At 40.9% G+C, this 23,119-nt stretch overlaps 1 protein-coding gene across 2 annotated transcripts in view; it reads left to right on the forward strand.

Annotated features, from left to right (window-relative positions):
• Window positions 1-14,486: 14,486 nt before the first annotated feature.
• Window positions 14,487-23,119, forward strand: part of col6a4a (collagen, type VI, alpha 4a) — a 147,942-nt gene continuing 139,309 nt past the window's right edge. The window contains exons 1-3 of one of the 2 annotated variants that reach the window (XM_060850256.1): window positions 14,487-14,521; window positions 15,135-15,227; window positions 18,016-18,116. In XM_060850256.1, the coding sequence (XP_060706239.1) occupies window positions 18,041-18,116 (76 nt within the window). In that variant the 5' untranslated portion in view covers window positions 14,487-14,521; window positions 15,135-15,227; window positions 18,016-18,040. Of the gene's footprint in view, window positions 14,522-15,124; window positions 15,228-18,015; window positions 18,117-23,119 lie in introns of both variants that reach the window. The other variant, XM_060850255.1, reaches the window with a different exon arrangement.

Raw genomic sequence — 23,119 nt, forward strand, 5'->3', positions numbered from 1 at the left:
ATGATGCACCACAAAATGGAACAGTTTTATAAGATGTTGCGGCCCTTTTAAAATTATATTGATGCTGACTTGTCGGCAATATTAGTCAGGGCCGTGGTATAACCATGGGAATCCCTATGTGCCATGGGGCCCCGGGAGGAGGAGACTGGAAGGAAAAGAATATGAGTACTGTAGGGATGGGAGCCTCACTGGTGGTGAGATGAGTAAGATAGAATAAAGTAGTGAGATATTATTTAAGTTATTTGAATGTAGTTTAAGCTAGTAATTATTTAATATGTTTGTAGTTTCGTTTTAGTTAAGTAGATATGTTTGTTTGGTTTAGTAGAATAGTGGGTTGCTTATTAACAATTATACTATGATATGCTGCAAATGTGTTGCTGGTCAAAGCACAGCAGGTTAGGCAGCATCTCAGGAATAGAGAATTCGACGTTTCGAGCATAAGCCCTTCATCAGGAATGAAGGGCTTATGCTCGAAACGTCGAATTCTCTATTCCTGAGATGCTGCCTAACCTGCTGTGCTTTGACCAGCAACACATTTGCAGCTGTGATCTCCAGCATCTGCAGACCTCATTTTTTACTCTATACTATGATATGGCCTTGTTTTTTTGTGTTATGTTTTTTCTCTGTTTTGATGGTGTTACTCTTTTTCTTTATAAATAAATGCTTTGTAAAAGATTTAAAAAACCTTTTAATAAAATACTTATACAAAAAAATTATATTTAACAGCTTCTTTAATTTCTGACATTCGGAGGCAATAATGTATAACTACAACATTTATTATTCACTTTTATCAGAATTACACAAAGTCTCCATGAAGGAACATATTTTGTTCAATGTTTGTCGTTAAACACATCAAAAGAAAAAATAAACCGTCAAACCAGTTTAAATAAATCACTGTATGTAGACAATTCAAATCACCCAAAATTCTATCTGAAATTGAGCAGCATCCTCTCCACATCTTCGTGTGACAAAGGAAAGTGCTACTTTGTAGCTGAACCATTGTCACTGAGAGAGGGAAACAGGTTTTGTTTCAACATGTGCATGCTGTACATGGTGAACATCTGAAAACATTGTGAGGTTGAATTATGTCAGGGAGTTATATGCTTCAATTATCAGATTAATTGTTAATACAGTGTTAAAAATCACACAACACCAGGTTATAGTCCAACAGGTTTAATTGGAAGCACACTAGCTTTCGGAGCGACGCTCCTTCATCAGGTGATTGTGGAGGGCTCGATCGTAACACAGAATTTATAGCAAAAATTTACAGTGTGATGTAACTGAAATTATACATTGAAAATTGATTGTTAAGCCTTTCATCTGTTAGAATATAGTGATAGTTTCACTTCTTTCATGTGTAAATCACAAAACCCTTTTTTTTAAAAGTTGCATTCTCGGGTTATCTGTTAACAATGGTGATAGCTAGACAATATGTTGAAGGTGTTGGCCCCCTGTGTTCTCTGTCTATGCCATGATGCTTAGATTGATTCTAATCTAAAAAGTGAGATAACAGAGTTTTACATGAATTCATGCAGTTTTTGAGCTCAGAGTTCTACATGAATGTATGTAGTTTTTGAGCAAAGTACAATGTAACCCTGAAAGTACAAATTCACCCCACAAAATATATGTGTGCATGTGGGTCTTTGTCTGTCTGGTGTGTATGTCTGTCTGGGTTGGGGGTTGTGAGTGTAAGAAAGTGTATGTGTGTGTGTAGTGAGTGCAGAGTGTCTTAAGTCTGTGAGGGGGTGCATGTGTGAGCGTGGGAGTGTGTGTATCCGTAAGGTGTGTGTGGGTGTCTGTGTGCGTGTCTGTGTGTATGTGTGTCCGTGTGTATGTGTGTATAGGAGTACTTGTGTGTGTGAGAGAGTTTGTGCGTGTAGGAGTGTGTCTGTGTATGTATAGTGCAATGGTGGTCACCTTTAATGTGACATGAACCCAAGGTCCCGGTTGAGGCCCTTCCTATGTGTGTGAACTTAGCTATCAGCCTCTGCTCGGCCACTTTTCTCTGCTGCCTATCCCAAAGTCCATCTTGGAGGATGGTCACCCGAAGGTCCGAGGCTGAATGTTCTGGACCACTAAAGTGTTCCCCAACTGGGAGGGAACATTAAACCTGTTGGACTATAATCTGGTGTTGTGTGATTTTTACTTTGTACACCCCAGTCCAACACCGGCATCTCCAAATCATTGTTAACACAGTACTTTTAAGCCAACCTTTAACAATAGCATTTAATTAGCATCACTCAGTTCAACTTAATGGTGATAATAGGTCTGAATTTCAATTTCCAGAACTGTACACTGTATGGAGACTGGCAAAATATCAGAAGCTCAGTGGTTTCAGCAGTATGTGTGGAAGTGGCTTTTATTGCAGTCATTGCACTTGTATCTGACCTCGTGGTTTCCCAACCTATTAGAGTGGGAAGACACCCCATAATTCACGTCAATTTATTTGGCTTGTAATGAATCTGGGAAGGGTCAAATTTCAGCATTGTGGAAAGATCATGACCAACCAAGGAACACACTGATGGAGGCTCGCGGTGAGCAGGCAGCTCTGCATTTCTCCCATGCGTCACTGGACATCATACTTGTGGGAAGCAAGGACCTGCAAGGAGATACTGTCCTCCACTTTGGCTAGCTGGGGCCTATAAGGTCAGCAGGAAGATTCTTAAAATCAATGTTTCAGGCAATTGATTGGCCTGATTAGACCGGGAAAGGTGAGTGGCCTTCAGATACAAACTGCCTTACTCAGTCCCCCCAAGCCTTGTCTTGCACATCACTCTTCAGACCAACAACCCTTGCAGGTACATCTAGTCCTGTACATCAAGGCATTTCATCAACCTGTCCAGCCGCCACTGTCATTCAACTTCATTTTTTTTGTAAACTCACACCCATCCCACACAATGATCCTCCATTAATGGTGTCCTTCCAGCCTCTCAAGAGATTCCAGAACTCACATTCACAGGTCTTTCCTTTTCACTCCTCCCATGAAAAGACAGTACGGAGCAACAAGGAGTTGGGGGAAATGTGATGGAAACCAACACGGAAATTGCTGGCTAAACTCAGCAGGCCTGGCAATGCCTATGGAGAGAAGGCAGAGTTAATGTTTCAAATCTGGTGGCTCTTCATCAGAATGGACTTGAAACGTTAACTCTGTTTTTTCCCCATGGATGCTGTGAGTTTCACCAGCAGTTTCTGTTTCAGATCTCCAACATCCACAGTTCTTTGTCTTATTTAAGGGGAAGGAAGAGAACTAGAGGTGACCCACCAGTGTTGTCCTTTTGACAACTGTAGAGGAGGATGTGATGGGGATAAATCACCCATGCATTATAATGGCAATGAGGATTTAGAGTCTTTGAGTCATCACGCAAAGGAATTAAACATTGCCATATGTCATACAACACACACCCATGTTAACTTGACTTGAACAGCCATTTAAGTAATGATCTGCCAAATGATGACTTAGAATCCTTGCATCCTGTCAATTAAGGTTCTACAAGTGTCTATCAGGAGCTGGCGTCAGAAAACGAGGAGGAAGATGTCTCAGAGGAGATCGATCACTCTTGAAAAGGACATAAATAAAGGGAGTTAGGTCTTCACACTTTGCTGTGCACGTCAGAAATGAGGAGGAATTGGAACTGGAGACAGGGGGATGAGTTGTTGTTGAAGAATACAGAACCCTTGGGGGCTGTCAGTGAATAAGATTATCCTGGAGCAGCATCCGAAATAGAAGATCCTGTCAGCCTATGCAGAAGCACTGAACACAACTGACGAGGGACTGGAGTTATCATGTCATATTGTACACGGCACAGCAGGCCATTATCATTCTGGAAGCCCTGGTTGGGGCATACTAAAAGGCACTTACAGATTTCTCACAGAAAATGCATGCAGGAGCAACTTCCAGACAAGAAAATATGAACCTCTGGAGCTCTGTGTTAAATATTCATCCAAGAATCTAACCCTCTGTTTGTATACCCTGTATTGGGGTGCCACTAGAGCACTGTGCTCAGCACTTTTATCCTGTTTAGCGGCAGATTGCTGAGGGGAAATCAGCAGCTGCTAATGCTTTGGTTGGTGTTCCTTTTTGTTCCAACTCTTGGATCAATCATCATAATCATCCTCCAAGGCGTTGTGAAGGCTGACAGCTGGGAAATGCAGACCAAAAGGCGCAGAAACTTCAAGATGGTGCAAATTATCTCCAACACATCAGGAATCATGTCCAAGCAGTGAAAGCACATTCTCAGAACAAGTTCTAGAAGCCAAGCCAGCAGTCAGTCAGGATTTAAAGACGTTTGACTCACTGCAATGTTGATGCAAGAGTGAAAGAATTCAAACTTTGTTTCTGATATTTATGATAAGGCCATTTCAGCCAGTTTTTATACCGTGTTAAAGTTTGCATTTTCTTTTCCCTTTTGATGTTCCTTTGCTAAAATTAAATTGGCAGCCTCTTGTGCAGATGCTCAGTGACTGGCTGGTAAACAAACTGCAAAAGAAGTGAGAGAAACAGTAAAGAAAAGACGAGTAGAAAGAGGTGAGAAGGAAGAAAGAAGAAAAGTTGAAGAAGGGCTAGAAATAGGAAAGCTTGAAGTGGCAAGAATGGAGAAAGTAAAAGGAAGACCAGTGGAAAAGGAAGTAGAATTAAAAATCCTGAACTCTGCACAGAGAGGGATATCAGACAAAACGGCTGGAGAAAAGCTTAGAATAAAGGTAAAAAGAAGAGCTGGTACCTCAAGGAATGACTCCAGTTCTAACAAATGAGTGGGTGAAAGGGCATCCTGAAACAGGCAGTCAGCAGCCACCCAGAAGGGTTGGTGAGATGAGGAATCCTAGATGGGTGTCAGCAGCACCTGGAGGGAGCAGATGAGCAAAGGACATAGTGTCATTTGGTCAGATTCAGTGGAGCTCTTTGGAATTAGTTCTTGCTCTAATTTAATTAATTAATTAAATTCATAAAGATTGGCAGAACAAGCTGCAGCACATGGGAGCAAATGTGTGAATAAATGGTATATTGAAGATTAGAGGCAAGGTAAGAAAAGAAAATAGTAATACGAGATTAATCTAAAGGTCCCTGAACACAATGTAGGACAAAGTCAAAGGAAGGAATGTCAGATACTTGTGATAAAGGTATATCACTAATCACATGTGACTTTATCTACATATAAACTGGATTGGCAATAAAGGCCTGAATGAGAAATTCATGAACTACTTTTGAGATGGTTTTTTAAAGCAATATACTTTGCAATTGACCAGACAGCAAGTTATATTTGACCTGGTTTCATGTAATTTATCAGGATTAATTAATGACTTGAAAGTGAAGGCATGCCCAAATTGCAGCAACCACAGTATAATTGAATTTTACATTTCTTAAAGGGAGAAGGTTGTGTCTGGGACCAGTATTTTAAATCTAAACAAGAGCAACTATGTGAGCATGAAAGCGGAGTCAACTAAAATGAATTAGTATACTCGGGTCGGAGATGGATCACATAGCATTTGGATGCTTACCTTCAGCGACTGGTATACAAGGACACCTAGATCTTGTTGCATCTCTCTGTTTCACTACTTATCATCATTCAAATAATAATCTGCTTGTCTGTTTTTTGCTACCAAGGTGGGTGACATCCCACTTGTCCATCTTATACTTTATCTGCCATCAGTTGCCCAATCATTTACTCACTTATCTAAAACACACTGAAACATGACTGCATCCTCCTCACAGTTCACCCTTCCACCTAACTTCATGTTGTCTGTAAATGTGAAGTAATGAAATTTAGATTTCTCATCAAATCATTGATATAAATTGTGAATAGTAGGGACTAAGCACTGATCCCTGTAAGACTTCACTAGTTACTGACTGCCACTCAGAAAATGACCTAATCTTGAATTGTTTACAGCTAAAAGGACTGACATTCCAATCAAAAATGTTACATTTTGATGTTTATTCACTTCTTAGATCACCTTGTGAGTCGCAAGGGCGTAATGGCAAAGCTGCAAATGATAAGAGCTTAAAATCTGATTGAAGATTTGTAGCTCGGGTATCCGTTGTTGTGGTTCTGCTCGCCGAGCTGGAAGTTTTTGCTGCAAACATTTCGTTTCCTGGCTAGGGAACATCATCAGTGCTGTTGGAGCCTCGTGTGAAGCGCTGCTTTGATGTTTCTTCCGGTATTTATGATAAGAGCTGTAAGCAAACTGCCAACTCCAAGCTCTTCAACATTTTCTTGCAATGGTATATCAATCCCTATCAAATTCTGCATAAGATACTGAACCTTCAAAATGACTCTTGACAAAAATGCAAGCATGCTGCTGGGATGCACACAAGGAACAAGCATTTCATCTAACCCTAACCCTAGAGGATCAAGAAAGTGCTAAAGTCCTCAGATATGCTAGCACACTACAACACTTCATTACCAAGCTTTACTGCGGCAAATTCCTCAGCCACAGCCTTTTTAATCAAAGATCGATCTATTACACATTCACTGCACTGTCAACAACTGAGATGCGATGGACAAAGAGGCTCATGCAGTCCATTAAGTTGTGAAAGATTCTCAGAATATCTCATCAGTCTTAAATGAGACACACTACATACCCTTTGCTTAAGCTTGTGATTAAAAAAAACTCACAAGGATTTAGTCAGGAATCAGGAGACTGCAATTGCATTTACCTGAGATTTGCTGACAAAATGGGATATGTACATGGTCAAGCATAAATAAAGGCACATACATTATCTAGAGAAACTGTCTACACCTACATCTAGGAATGGATTTAACCTTCTTCAAACCTGAACCATACCTGATTGCCATTGCTTATTTTTCTAGATGGGATCAATGTTAAAATTTATACATGTTTACTACTGATATAGTCATTGGAACATTTAAAGAACTGATTGCAGCACATGGGGTACCACGTAAAGTTATGTTAGACACCAAACCACAATTTGTTAATGAGTATCTCACTCATTTTGCAGACAAAAAAGAAGAATGTTCTAAGTTCTCCCAGATACCTTGAATCTGCTGGTGAAACAGAAAGAGGAATCTGAATAATCAAATCACGCTAAAAGTAGAATAAAGATTTCCATGTAGACCTCTTAATCTATAGTTCCACACCATTATTGCATCAGATGGGAAAGAAATTTAAAACATAACTCTCTGTCCTGCCCAATAAATTACTCCTAGGACTAAATGTCTAGAATTATAAGAGTGCAAGACAGTGGAAATGTTACTCAGCATAAGAAGCAAAAACTTCAACAGACAATACTGTAAAAACAACCTGTCAAAGCTAAATGAAAGTCAAAGGATTTGGATCAGAGATCAAAACAGAGAAGAGGTAACTGTCCAAAGAGACATCGATCAACAGAGATTGAGTCTGGTGTGAATGCAGGAGATTCTAAAAGAATAAACAGGAGAAGCCTTATTCCAATGTACTAAAGATTCAAATGTTAATCCATTTGGAAGAACCAAATGCTGAATCCAAAACAATAAGAGTACTGCAATCTCCAGACCTTAATGAAAACAGTCAAGTACAATAAAAAAAAGTTAGAATAAATGCGACTGATCTTCCAAGTCTCAATGAGAACATGATCAGGCAGTCATGAAAACACCTGACCGATTCAATATATAAAGTTAGGGACTTAGGGGATGATGGGGTAGGATTTAAAGTTAACAGCAAAAGCGAATGCATATGAAGTAATAACCAGGGCAAAGATTTGGAAGGAAGTGCTGTATAAGAAGGTTTGAAAGGGTAAGGGTACAAGGAGCATCACTCACTGTAATATTATTGAAGATGACATTGTCATCTTGTTTAGCTTTCAATGGAGCCAGATGTGTATCAAGACCCTCATGTAAATGCATCTTTGTTTATAAAATGATTACTATTCGAAATATAAAAGCCTATTTGTCTTTACTAGTTAAATTTGACTAATTATTAAGGTGATCAATCTTGCGTCCAAATCTTAGAACATCAAACCTCCAAACATTCTATACTGCTCTCTATTTTTAATGCTGATTTCTTATAGCAGAGCCTCTAGAGCTGAATCTATTAGTATACGGAGGACCCTTGATTATCCAAAAATCAGATTGTCTGAAGGAGATCTCAAGGTGCTGATGGAAACATTACATCAAAGACGTGTTTCCAGCAGCGATCACGTCTTTTGTTCACAGTGATTAAACAGGCACAGTCTCCAAATGACTAACCGTCCGCCCTCTCTCTCTCCCCACACTTTCTCTGGAGTTCCACAGAGGGCTGTACCCTATACCCCCTACCCAAATAATCTCTCCAACATTGTCCTTTACAGGACATAGGTGAAACCTGTCAAAAGGTTACAGTAAAAAGGTGTGTGTGTGTGTGTGTGTGTGTGTGTGTATACACACTATTTGGAGACTTACCCCACAAAGGCAACTGCAGCAGCAGTCTTGTTGGTGGTGTATAGTCCAGTTGCTCCAGAGAGGGGCGGGTGTGTACTGGGTTGGGGGGGGTAGGCGAGGGGGGCGGTGTTGGACAGGATTGGGGATGGGGACAGTGTCAGACAGGGTTGGAGGTGGCGGTTGTTGCACGGGGGCGGGGGGGGTCAGTGTTGGACGAAGTTGGGGGTGGAGGTGTAGGACGGGGCGGGGGCGGGGTTAGGCAGGGTTGGGGGGGCAGTGTCAGACGGAGTTGGGGGTAGAGGTGTAGGACGGGGCGGGGCGGGGTTAGGCAGGGTTGGGGGGCAGTGTCGGACGGGGTTGAGGACGGGCAGTGTTGGACAGGGGCGGGGGTGGGGTGTCGGTGTTGGACGGACGCTGGTGTTAGGGGGGACCTCGTGCGCTGCTGCAGTCTCCTGAATGAGGAACAGACTTTAAAAACTCCGAGCCCCTGAGGAAAAGCATTTAATCAATTAACCGAATAATCGATTATCCGAATGAAAGAGTGCCCGGCCATCACATTCGGATAATCGACGTCCCCCCCCTGTTGTTATATTGGTTGCCAGCCCATTTCAAACACTTCAGACTTTTAAAAAATTGTTTATAAGCTATGGACTTTCCTGTCTAAGCCAGATTTACTACCCATCCTAATACCCTTGTGACGATGCTGGTTAGCTACCTTCTTGAACTGCTGCAGTCCCTTTGCTGTAGATAATGTTGTTCGGGTGGTGTTCCAGTGACATTGCAGGATTGACAATATATTTCCAAATCAGGATAGTGAGGGGACATTGAAGGTGGTGGTATTACAATGTAACCGCTGCCCTTATCCTTCTAGATGGTAGTGGTAATGGGTTTGGAGGGTGCTATCGAAGATGCCTCAGTGAATTTCTGCAGTGAATCTTGTAGATGGTGCACATTGTTGGTCCTGTGTGTCAGTGGGGGAGGTAATGAATGTTTGTTGATGTGGTGCCAATCAAATGGGTGGCTTTGTCCTGAAACTTTCTTGAGTGTTATTGGAGCTGCACTCATCCAGACAATTGGGATGTATTCCATTCACAGCAACCCTCCTGAGTTGTGCCTTGTAGATGGTGGACAAGCTGTGGGGAATAAGGAGGTGATTTACCAGTTGCAAATTTCTAGACTCTGATCTTATTATTGGAGCTACACTATTTATATTTCTGGTCAATGGTAACCCCCAGGATGTTGATGGTGGAGGCTCCAATGATGGTAACGTCATGGAATTTCAAGGAGTGATGGTTAAATTCTCTCTTAGTAATCATAGTCATTGATTTGCATTTGTGTGGCACTTGTCAGACCAAGCCTGAATATTGTTCAAGTCTTGCTGCTTTCAGGCATGAACTGCTTCAGTATCTGAGAAGTCCCAAATTTTGCTAAACATTGTACATGGTGGAGTACTAGTTAATTGGCAGAGGTGTGTAGAGGTACAGTAATCAGCAGTAGGTTTTCTTTCCCATGTTGATATGTATTGAGACTTCATGGGAACTGGAGTCAATGTTCAGCAACTCCCTCTTGACTGCCTATCACTGTGCCACCACTTCTGCTGAAATATTGGAGTTGCTGTCTGGGACATTGTATGATTCCTGCGTGTAACAATGTCAGACTGTTGCTTGACTCATCTATGAGACAGCTCTTTCAGTGTTGGTGTTAGCCCCAGATGCTGTTAATCAAAAGCTTTGCAGGGTTGGCAGGGCAGAGTTTGCTATGATAATTTCTATCGCCTATGTCAAGGCCAACTAGTCTATTTGGTTTTATTCCTCTTTCTGAGGCTTTTTAGCAGTTTAATACAACCGAATAACTTATTAATCCATTTCAGGAGACTGTTAATAGTGAACCATATTGCTGCTTGATCTGGAGACACGTGGAAGCTGGACCAGATAAAGATGGCAGTCTTCCTTCCTTAAAGAGCGTCAGTGAACCAGATGGGTTCTTTTATGACAGTGTTTTAATGATCATCATTTTTTTTAAATTCCAGAGTTATTTAAAAATCCAAATTCCACCATCTGCTCTAGATCTCTGGATTACATATCACCTCCCTACAGCATGAGTCAGATGTGTGCAGGGCCCCAGCACGGGCAAAATCTGAACTTTGACATTTAATTAAGGACAAAATTAAAGGTTCAGTCAGAAATGCAGAAACAGTCTGGCCAACATGTTTTTTCATGTTGGGAGTGCCAAACCTTAGTTCCTAACACATTTCTTACTTGCTTTGAAAAACCACAAGTACAGAACTATCAAATGTTGTTTTTTTTTCACAAAAGACATGTTTTATCTCATGTATGCCTTGACTAGGGCAGCACCCCTACCATTATTAGACGGTCATGGGTTCAAACTGTACTCTATAGATTTGAGCACATTATCTCACTAAGCACCCTGAGGCAATACTCCAAGAGTTCAGTGTTTTTGGAGACTTAGTCTTGATCTAAGGCCCCATCTGATTTCTCAATTTAATGCAACATATCCTCGAATCCAATTCAAAGAACAGCAATGGAATTCTCCTGACCATTATTTAATCCTCAAACAAGATTGTTAAAAGAGATAATGTGGCCATTAATCTTACAGTGATATGCAAATTAGCTGTTTTATTTTTTACTTGACAGCAGTGAAAAGAATTCCGAAGTACAAAATTGTTTGTTAGGCATGATGTAAATGAAGACTTTTTGTTTGCAACCCCTGGACTAATGATCCAGAGTACATCTCCATCAAAGACATCTGCCCATCAATGTAGAAAATTACCCAGATATGCCCAGTCCTCAAAAAAAACAGGACATTTCAATTATTGCCCATCATTCAACATCAGCAAGTCTACAGACCAATGTCATTGACAGCGTTGTCAAGCCACATTTCGCAATAAGCTGCTCATTGACACTCAGTTTGGGTTATGCCATGCTCAAATTGTTCCTGACTTCATTACAGCCTTGGATCAAGCTTTAACAGAGAAGATGAATTTCAAAGGTGAAATGCCAAGGCAGCATTTGACCAAGTATGGCATCAAATTAGCTCAGTTGGCTGGGCAGCAGGTCTACAATCTGAAGTGATGCGTACTGTGCCAGGTCAATTTCCCACACCAGCCAAGGTTACCCTGAAGGTCCTGCCTTCTCAATCTCACCCCTGCCTTGAGGTACGGTGACATTCAAGTTAAATTTGTCTCCAGTCATCTCTCTCTATAATGAGAGAATGGGTCCAAGGCAATTTCATCTTTGAGTATTCAAAACTCTTCAGACTTTGATGCAGCCTGTGCCTGCATGCAGCCACAATCCATGTAACACTCAGGCCTGGGCTGATAGATGGTAAGTAACGTGTGTAACCCAAGTACAAGGCAACGGTCATGTTTAGCAAGAGAGAATGTAACAACCTGCCCTCAAAGGTCATTGGCATTATTGTTGTTGAATCACATGCCAACAACATGCTGAAGCTAATCAATGACCAGAAGATTAATCAAGATTAGATCGGTGCTGGAAAAGCACAGCAGGTCAGGCAGCATCCAAGGAGCAGGAAAATTGATGTTTTGGGCAAAAGTCCTTCACCCGGAATGAGCCTGAAACGTCAATTTTCCTGCTCCTCCGATGCTGCCTGACCTGCTGTGCTTTTCCAGCACCACTCTAATCTTGACTCTGATCTCCAGCATCTGCAATCCTCAATTTTGCCCAGAAGTTTAACCAGACCAACCATATAAATACAGTGCTTATGGCATGACCTGTAATTAGTTACAAAGAAAACTCACCACATTTTCCGAGCTCTAACCAGGGATGGGCGACAAATGCTTGCCTTGCCAGCAAAGGCCACATCCCAGGATTGAATGAAAACACAATGTGATGCATCCTGGGCCCTGGAATGTCTCACTAAACTGAATATTGAAAGTGAATTTTCTACAAGAGTTACCATTTTTAAACTCTCATCTATTATTTTAAAAATGGATATGAATTCCTCTTGTCAATTATCATTTCATGGTCTTCTTTTGCAATGGGTCTTGCTCCATGTAGCGTCTTATACTTTGCAAAAGCCTCTGTGTAAACTCATTAGCTGCATTATAACTTTTAAATCTAATTTTAGAATATGGGCATTGCTGTCAGTGTTCTATATATTGTCCATTCCTACGTTTCCTGAAAAGATGGTGATGAGTAACATTGAAGGACTACAGTGATCTTTCTGGTGATGGAAAACTTCTAACAGTTTTCAATCATGAATTCCAGGGTTTTCAAAATACATTTTTTAAAGTCAGAGAAGCTTAGATTTTGATGGATCTGGTGAACTATGGTGTTCCTATGATATTGTCTTTCTTTCTGGAGAAGGTTGAATACCTGGGTTGTGTTGTTTATGAAAATGTTGCAAGGTGATAATAGATACTGCAGTCCACTGTGCACTGATAGTGCAGATTGCATATGTAGTTTAGTGGCAATGATCAGTTAAACCGGTTGCTTTATTCTGGGTGTATCCTGGCTGCGGTCTAGTTGCTGCCAACTTTGGAATGGGGCACATTTGACTTCCACTGATTTGAGAAACATTGAGAAGGTTTTGTTGTGCAGCACCCAGAACCTATCTTGTGCTTATAGTCAGGCCATGAAACTAATGGGTCAGTTCAACTTCAAGCCAAGTGTGACCCTCGTGGATAGTGACAGCATTAAACCTGGTAACAGTGGTGCCAGTGAAGCTCAGAAGATAACAGACTTTTCCTTGTTAGAGGTGGCCATTGGTGTTTATACCTCACAAACGTAACTGCTCCCAAGTCAGTCAAGGCTTGGGTGTTGTTGAGGTCATGCTGCAGTCTAATCTGAAGGCCAAGAAAACAATAGCATTGGGAGCAGTTAAACTGAGCTTTGGCACAAACAAAATCCATATAAAATAGACATGTATAAACTATTCCTCCTTTGAGACTGCTTCAGTATGATAATCTTCTACACCAACTCTGCCTTTCCTGCACTGTCCTCCGGTTCCTTGATTTTTCGAAGAATTTTATTTGTTTCACTGACAGCGCTTTTCATTCTTCTAAACTCTGAGGAATACAGCATGAGTGCCAACAATCTCTCCTCAAATTTAACACATGGAAAGTTAGGTGTAATTTGATGGCACTGTAATGACTCTACGACTTTGTTTATGAATGCAAGGAAGTTGTAGCTAGAACATATCTCTGTAAATTGTCAAGTTTGTCCTAGCTACATTAAAGGAGTTTGATTTGGGAGATAAATAATTCTATGTGTAATTCTGTCTGCAGTACAACTGAATTATGAAACCACATAGGCCTTAGAGTTCAGTATCTTTTTAACTTGGTGCTCACTGTTTTCCTTTGGGTGAACATCAAGTCTACTAATATTCGGCAGACTCTTTCAGGTTCCTTTATGGTGATCTTAATGAATCATCTACATAACACCTTTCTCTCTTCTGTCTGCAATAACTTATCATTGGCATCTTTAAGTAACTGGTGTATTTGTTTCGCCCACTCTGCTATATGTTATCATTCACTCTGCGAATTCTTCCTCATTCTCTGAGTGCATTGCCCTTTTAAGTTTGGCATCATCATGGCAATCTCACAAATTGGCTTTAAATTTGTGAATAAACAGATCTAAAAAAATGATCTCAGTACTGGGTGTTGCCTCAGTACTTGTGACCAAAGGTGCCATGATGCTTTGCATTACACCATTACATCCATGGTAGATTTTTACACACATCCTATGCTTTGCCCACAGTTATGATCCGATAATGGGCACCTTTCTTAAAACATATTGAGGAAGTCTTAGGTGTACATCTACCTGTCTGCTGTGATTTCTACTTTCGCAAAGCGGTTGGTCACGTCATTTTACCCCAATGAATTTTCCCTCATGCCCTGAAACTCTGCAAATTCCTCTTCAACCCCAAAGACCAGACATTCAACTGGAATGTAACAGATTACCACTTCACTCAGAGAGTTCGTGGTAGAGCCGCCTGTACTTGGACAACAATGGGCGGACTTTATTTACTGTAAAAAAAACCTGTGTAATTATTATTTCCAATTGCTTCCCTTTGGGGAGGTATGAAGTGTAATCAGGAGGAGGAGCTTGTGAGCAGTTTATTAACGTGAAACTTCGGAGTTTTCCAATGTGCTGTCTGCAGTAGGCGGCTTGATATCATCTGGTTTACATGTAAGTAGCAATAGCTTTTGCAATATTTGTGTATGAATTTTATACAGAATAAAGCTAGACAATGACTGAATGTATACATCCGTTATAAAACTCCTGTGCTGCCATTGCATTTAGTCGATTTACCTTCAACTTTAAATTGACCCATTTCTGAGACTTTAAATTGGGGATTTTTACTTCAATTACATTAATGTGAAGATGGCAAGAGACAATATAGATTCGTTTTAGATTGTCTGACCCGCAAAAATACCTTGGGGGGGATTTCGGTTTTCTAGACGGTTAAAGATGCCTATTCAGTAAAGATTTCCTCAACTTCCATATGGAGCTGTAAGGAGTTAGCGTTTGCCTCTTCACTGCAATCCATTGTTTGAGGTGGATCTCCGCTTTGCTGGACATTTAGAACAATGTAGGAGCCTCTAAACTGGACCCAAGATAGCGATCTCGTTTGTTCACGAAAATGCATCGGTTATATTGCTGCTTTTTGAGGGGTCGCGGGCTGTGAGAGTGGCAGTGTACGCTGTTCTCGCGATCTAACCCCTCTCTCTTTTCGGCATTAATCCGTCCATACCATGAAACTGAAAAGACATTGCCTTTTATTTCTGTGAGTGCACTGCAGCATTGGCCAAGTTCTGTCCCGAGGTGGTCGACTCCTTTCAAAGAGGCAAAAGCCGAGCTGCCTTCCGGGGTGAGAAGGTGGCTGAGTGGAAAGGTCAGTGTGAAACGATTGGGGTTTGTGTGTGTGTGTGTGTATGGGGGGGTGTGCAGCTCCCCGGCAGCTCGGGAAAGCCGGCGCTATGTAGATGTGATCGACTTTCATTTGAATTGAGATATGCAGCACTTCGGCTCCACGAGGCTGTTAGAAATCTTTCGGTTTGCACATTGACTGAAATTGTGCGATTACTGACAGGGTTCAGACACGACTACGGAAAGGGCTAATGAACACTTGGAAGATCTTTCCGAATGCCGATCGGATTAATTGAGAACAGATAAGGATACACACACACACACACAGCGCATTTATCCAAAAATACGCTATGTCTAAAAGTGGGTTAACTTTATCCCGATGGAATTTGAAAGACAACGGCGGTTTGCATTCTTAAGGAATAATAATTAGAATTAAACCGATATAGTGTTTTTTTCAGCACTGAGAGAGGCTCTTCGGCCCATTGTGTCCGTGCTGGTCATCAAGCGTCTGTCCTAATCACTTGTTCAAGGCTTTGTATGCGAAAACGTGTCAAATGCTCACCTAATATTGCACCTACTACAATAATGCTCAACCACCTGATGAAGGAGCGTCGCTCCGAAAGCTAGTGCTTCCAGTTAAACCTGTTGGACAGTAACCTGGTGTTGTGTGATTTAACTTTGCTCACCTAATAAGTAATGAAATATCTCTAGTTTTCCACCCGTATCCCCACTCTATGTCCGTTTCAGGCACTGGGTTCCGGATAGTCAGCACTCTCTAGTGTTTTTTCTTCCTCAAAAATACTAAATCTTCGGTTTCCTGCTTTAAATCCGTGCCCCCCCCCCCCCCCCCCCCCCCGTTTATAGACACTGGCTGCGAAGGAGAAAAGTATCCCTCGTATCTCCCCTATCTATGTCTCTCAGTGGATAGTTCAGATAAAATCTGTCTGTGCCCATTGCACACGGAGAGAGCTTAATGTTTTACATCACACTTCATTCAGCATGCACTTTAGCTCAGGCGAAAGTGGGGACTGCAGATGCTGGAGATGAGAGACGAGAGTGTGGTGCTGGAAAAAACACAGCAGGTCAGGCTGTATCCAGGAGAATGAAGCTCAGTTGATTTGCGGAGCACTGTGATACCAATAGCATGGATTCAATTCCCATCACCGACTGACGTTACCAGGAAGGCGTCTCTTTCTCAGCCTCGCCCCTCACCTAATGTGTGGTGGCCCTCAGAGTAAATTACTACCAGTTGCTCTCTCTAATGAGCGCAGCCCTGTGGTCTGGTCAGACTACAGTGACTCACACTGTCATTATTTGTGGATCAGTGGTGCTGGAAGAGCACAGCAGTTCAGGCAGCATCCAACGAGCAGCGAAATCGACGTTAGGGGCAAAAGCCCTTCATCAGGAATAAAGGCAGTGAGCTGGATGCCTGAACTACTATGCTCTTCCAGCACCACTGATCCAGAATCTGGTTTCCAGCATCTGCAGTCATTGTTTTTACCTCGTCATTATTTGTGGATCATTGCTAGCAACACTCTCAGTGCCATTAAATCCAATCAATTGATTTTTCTTTTAGTACTATTGATGCAGGGAGCGAGGGTAACCATCTCGCTGTTTTTTTTCCTTCAAAGGTGTTATGGGAGCTTTGATGTATGAAAGGATGAGAAACATTTGGATTTTGTGGCTCATTGAAACTTACTCATTACATTTTGACTGTATTTCAAAATCCACCAGCTGTTTATCAATGTGCTACCTAAATGCATTTTTTTAAAAAAAGTAACCTATTCTATTCAGTGTGTACAGAGGTGTTTTTGCACAGCTCAGTAAAACCCATTGCAAGCATTGTCAAATCTGGCTGAATCCCATCAAACCAAACCTGCTCACCACACCAGGATCATCAAGCCTTATCTTTGTATATTTCCCTTCCAGCTGCCCTAATAGCATCATTGAGCTCATCCTGTCCAGGAGAGACAGCTCCTGCTCTCTTGACCTTATTCTAACTAAACTAGTGATCACCTAATTACCCTTCAAGGTTGGTATTAAAAATAGTTTCCTCCCCTTAGATTCTATCCATCACTTTCCAATTTACTATGAACAGGCCCTTCTCAAAAATCTTAGCCCCTCCCAGTAAAGTAACAAGCCAACACCCAACCCCCACCTTTATCTCCAAAGTCCTTACTGTTGGACCAGGATGGACAAAGTCAAAAGTCACTCGACACCACATTATAGTCCAACAGGGTTGTTTTAAATTACTACAAGCTTTCAGAACACTGCTCCTTCAGGTGAAGTGAAGCAGCATTCTGAAAGCTTGTGATTAAAATAAACCTGTTGGACTATAACATGTCATTGTGTGACTTCGGGCTTTGTCCAAAGTCCTTAAGTGTGGTGTCATCTCTCAGATCTGAAACCATCTTTTCTACAATTCCATGTTTTGAACTTTTCATTTTGGGCTTCCGTCCCAACAAGCAGCACCAAAAGACCCCGATCAAATTGAGATCCTCCAGCTGATAGTCAGGAGTTCCCTTCCTCAACCATTCAGCTTCTGCACCTCTGTTTCTGCGTTTAAGTCCATCACAAAATTCACTTCGTGATCAAAATGTCTTCTTCTTTGGTTCAGTTGTGATTTTTGTTTGTTATGCTTTTCTATGATATTTTGGATTTTTTTCTATGTTAAAGATATTATGTCATTGCAAGTTGTTGCTTTGCTATAATGTAGCATTTAATTAAGCTCATTTAGATCATTGTAACTGTGCAAGAGCTCCCTTTTAAGCTTGAAGGGGTAGTAAAAGATTAATGAACTGTGTCTTTTTCAGGAAAATATCTTGGAGCTTTCTCAATATGGGGTGGTTGGAAGTAACTGCCATATTATTTCTTCTAACTGCAAATATATGTGTTATCAAGTCTCAACCAAGTGGTATGTAAACAGTTGAATATATATTTATAAACACATTTTATTTTTGTTATTTTCCATTTAATGAACAGTGCACATTTAGTTTTGACAGATGTATTTATTTTAACTCTCTGTGGTGAACAATCCAAAAACCATGCAATCATGTTTATTGAATGAGTCCTGTGACACTGAGGTAGTGTACTGCACAAGCAAACATCTTCATGAAATAAAAGCTTTCTTGCTTTGTTTATGTAATTAAGTGGAGAAGAGCTAGAGTAGCGCAGGGCATTAGTGTGTTAAAAAATCAGGTTTTCACTTAGAACTCTTGAATTAAGTGGAAGCAATAGCTGTCAAGCAGCAAAGAAATGGGAACAGGAAAAGCTTCCACATTTACTCATTCAGTAGATTATTAAGGAACTTCCTTTGCACAGTAAATGTAAGGTAATATAGTTCTCATTTTGCATACTTTACCTTTTAGGGTTTAAGGATTTAAAAACTTCAGGACTTCTATGCCTAGGCTTCTACATACTGATTTCTGAAAGGCAGTGACTATTGAGATTATACTGCAGCAGAACATCCCACATTGGTCCCAAAGAGAATGTTGCCCTAAGGTGTTGTGGTATTGTGATAGTCAGTTGGCTGGGTGGTGGGTTTACAATGCAATATAACTAGCAACAGTATGGGTTCAATTCCTGTACTAGCAGAAATTACCATGAAAGACTGTCATTCTCCAGCTCTCCCCTTATCTATGGTATGATGATCCTTCGGTTTTACTACCCATCGGATGTCTCTCTCTCTCACTCTTTCTGTAGTGAGAGGACAGTTGCATGATCTGATAAAGTTATAGTGACTTCTCCTTTACAGTGATAGTGTCTCTAAACATGTGCCAGAAAATCAAGATTCAAGCCCCACATTGAGATATGATATCAATTGACGTAAGTCATGACATATCTGAACAACTCGATACAAGTAATGGAGTCTGGTAGCGCTGTGTCAGTGTGCCTAATTCTGGGCCTCAGGTCTGAATTCAAGTCCCACCTGAACAGCAGGTGCATCAGTACAGGTTTGAGCAGGTTGATTTAAAAATAGAGTCCCTCATGGAATCCCGACAGTGTGGAAACAAACCATTTGGCCCAACAAGTCCACACCAGCCTTCAAAAGTAGCCCACCCAGACCCATTACCTGACCACTCTAATGCCATAACTAATGCGCCTAGATGACACATTTCCCCTGACTAATGCACCTAGCCTACATATCCCTGAACACTATGGAGAACTTAGCATGGCCAATTCACTCGACCTGCACATCTTTGGACTGTGGGAGGAAACTGGAGGACCTGAAGAAAATCCACGCAGACATGGGAAGAATGTGCAAACTCCCCACAGACACTTGCCCAAGGCCAAAATCATCCCAGTGGAATGGTGGCTCAGTGGTTAGCACGGCTGCTTCATAGTACCGGGGACCCAGGTTTGATTCCAGCCTCGGACAACTGCCTGTATGGAGTTTACTCATTCTCTCTGTGACTGTGTGGGTTTCCTCCCACTGTCCAAAGATGTGCAGGTTAGGTGAATTGGCCATGCTAAATTTCCCATAGTATTCAGGGATGTGTAGGTTAGGTGTGTTAGTCAGGAGTAAATGAAGAGTAATGGGGTAGGGGAATGGGTCTGGGTGGGTTACTCTTCAGAGGGTTGCTGTGGACTTGTTGGGCCAAATGGCCTGTTTCCATACTGTAGAGATTCTGTGATTCTAACTCTATAATCCTATTAAATCTCTGATTATAAAAACAAAAACCGTGTGGTGAATTTTTGTGACATGAGTTTTTAAAAAATTATTTTCAGTTGAGTTAACCAACTGCTTTGATATGATGACTGTGGACCAATACAATGTTTGAGAGTGAGAATTTGATCTGACAGCTTGCATATATTTGACATTCTTAACAATCAAGGATAAAAATAAAGTCATTTGGGTGATTGTATATGGCCATAATTGGCAGTGACAGTTTTTTTTTCTGGGTCTTCCTGAATTCTTAATCTTAAATATATTTTCGTTCAGAGTTGAAATAAATCAGAGAAAAAGAAATCTGTCTGATACAGACGACTAAAACATAGCCTATGGGCAAAACTGGACGGATGTGGATCTATGCACAAATTAGAAGGAAGCATTCCTGACCACAGTGCAAGTCAAAAGAGGATCAACCAATCAGAGATACATAAAAGATATAAAGTATTTGTTTCTTCCAAAAACTAAGAAAAATAAATCTTCAGGAAATCTTCCTTTGAAATCTTGTTTGTAACAATTTCCTTTCCAGTTTTTGCTTTGCATTAAAATATCTTGTTCTTCTGTCCTATTTATGTGCGAATAAAAGGTTTGTACTTACATAGATCCTTTCAGAAACTGAGGATATTCAAAATGCCTCTCTGTGCCTCAGTCAGTCATTTTGAAAGTCAGTCAGTGATTACTGTTGCTAAGGGATTGCTGAGGATAATTTTCAATTTAATCATTGAGTAGTCCCCTGGCACAAATTTGAAAATGTCTCTCATGATGTTTAAATTATTGCATTTGTTGTGCATAGCTCAGTGATGCAGTTAGCAACACAGTAATGTTAATAATTGGCTCTGTTGGTTCCAATTAATCTTTTTGATCTTAGCTGTTTTAACAACTAGGGAAGATGTTGCAAAGCCAAATGATTAAGAAGTCACAATGCAGCCAATACACAGTTCACTGTGGCTAAAACCTTCCCAGCGCCTTCAATCAACAATGGTGTTATCATTTTGGGAGTTGAGCTTTCCTGAAATGTCTTCCAATGCAATTACATAGTTTAAAGTACAATTCATGGGGAAGATACATTTTGTAAAGTTAGGTCTCTATTTTTTTCCGCAAGAGACATCACATCTACAGAGAAGTACGGTCTTCATGTGTGGTCTACATATGCGGACTGCTCGCCATTTTCTAAATTACACTTACAACTGGTTCACATTGAGGACCTTTTTTATCATCAGGCTTTCTTTTCCATCATGGAAAAATGTGACTTCCTCTGATTTGTTTTTCTTTTTCCTCTCTCACAAAGTGATATTGGGAACTTGGCTATGGAAGCATTGAGTTCTTTCTCTCCAACCCCGCTCTCAACCCCGTCATTGTGTCTAAGCTCACAGACTGCTTGTCTGCCATCCAGTACTGGATGACCAGAAACTTTCTCCATTATAAATATTGGGAAGATTGAAATAGAAGAAAAAAAACTGCAGATGCTGGAAATCTGAAACAGAAATTGCTGGAGAAACCCAGCAGATTCTGGCAGCATCTATGGAGAGAAAGCAGGATTGATGTTTTGTGTCTTTCTTCTGAGGTCTGCCTCTGACTAAACTTTTGATCATCTAATGTAATATCTCCTTATGGCTTGCTATTAAATTTTTTGTTTGAAAATGCTTCTGTGAATAGCCTTGAAAACTTTACTTTGTTAAAGGTAGAGAGACTTCAAAAAATCTAACTGTGCCTCAATTCAATGCCCAAAAGTGTTGCATAGGTTTTTAGATTTTGGTGGGTTGGGTTAGAAGTACAGTATTTATTAGCAGTACAGTGGTTCCCCACCCCATACCCCTTGGGGAATATGTTCCAAGACCTACCGCGGAAGCCCATAACCGCGCGTAGGAGTGAACCCATTCATTTCAATGGGAAATATACCTTCCCAGCAATCCCCTGATTCATGGTTCCAAAAGGCTCCCTATAATATGTTCAGGCCACAGGTTAGTGAAACTACGGAAAATGATTTCATGGATACAGGGGTCGTCCTGTACAGACAGTTCCCTAGTTGAACAGGTTCCATTCTTGAGTTCTTCCTAAGTTGATTTGTGCACTAGTCAGAGCACAGTACACTACAATATGAAATCATTGTTTGTAAATGCAAGCAAGCATTTGCATGTTGGATCTTTTAAAATTAATGTAAATACACACTTGTATGGTTTGTAAGTTGGATGTTTGTAAATCAGGGACTGCCTGTATTTTCTCCATGCAACCATTCCAATAAGCAATTTAGCTCTTTGAGTTTGCTATGCTATTCAGTGCCATTGTGGACGGTTTGATTATGATTACAGTACCAACTCCTTTCTCTTTGTACAAAATTTAGTTATTTGATTCTTCAAACTGATCAATGTCATACTTTTGAAAGTGTTAGAACATATGATAAAAATTGCTAATCACAAGAAAGACTTCGTGTTGTGTAGCTACACAGCCCAATTGATTAGCCATTTGTTGTAGAGGCAGAGAGAGTGAGGAAGCTATGTTGAGGCAGGAAACATGAATTTACCAATCAGACTTGATCTTCTGTCCATTTCCTGATTGCAATTAGGCAGATTGCGAGGCTGAGGGAAGCCATCAATTTCAGCTTTCTTCGGAAGGAGGAGGGGAAGGAGGGAGGGTGGGATTTGCTCTCTAGGGAACACTGGAATGTTTGCATGGAGAAAATCAGAAATAGTGGGAATGGTGGAGACGAGAAGCCTTGCAATTGACGGCGGTGAAGATGATTGAAAGGTTAACAGAATGTTGTTTGAACAAACAACATACTAATAATTTAACAAGTAATGTATGGTAAAACTCAATCACTACATAACCCTGATAATGAGGAGCAGACGTTTTGCTATTGGACATGAAAGTAGACTGAATTTTAGTTGCTGCTGCACTTTAAGACCCATTGGAAGTTCTGACCTGTGCACATATGCTCTAGTTTGCTCATAATATTTAACCCTCTGATGATCTGCTTTGTGCTACCCAGTATTAATGAAAGTCTCTTAGCACATGGCTAGCCCAAATGTATGTACACAAATACATACCCTGGAAATGTTAGATAATTTAATATCTGGCATAACCCACTGATGTTAACAGCTGTTACAACCAAGTCTGAAGAGGTGAGTAAATTAGTAACCCCTCACTCTTGGGTTGGCATAGCTGAGTTTGAATTTTTGAACAAATGTATTTTTTTTCCCCAATTGACCATGCAGTTGAACAAAAAGAAAACCATCAAGAAAGTGGCAGAC

The sequence above is a fragment of the Hemiscyllium ocellatum genome, chromosome 34 (assembly GCF_020745735.1).
Source record: "Hemiscyllium ocellatum isolate sHemOce1 chromosome 34, sHemOce1.pat.X.cur, whole genome shotgun sequence".
Taxonomy (NCBI): domain Eukaryota; kingdom Metazoa; phylum Chordata; class Chondrichthyes; order Orectolobiformes; family Hemiscylliidae; genus Hemiscyllium; species Hemiscyllium ocellatum.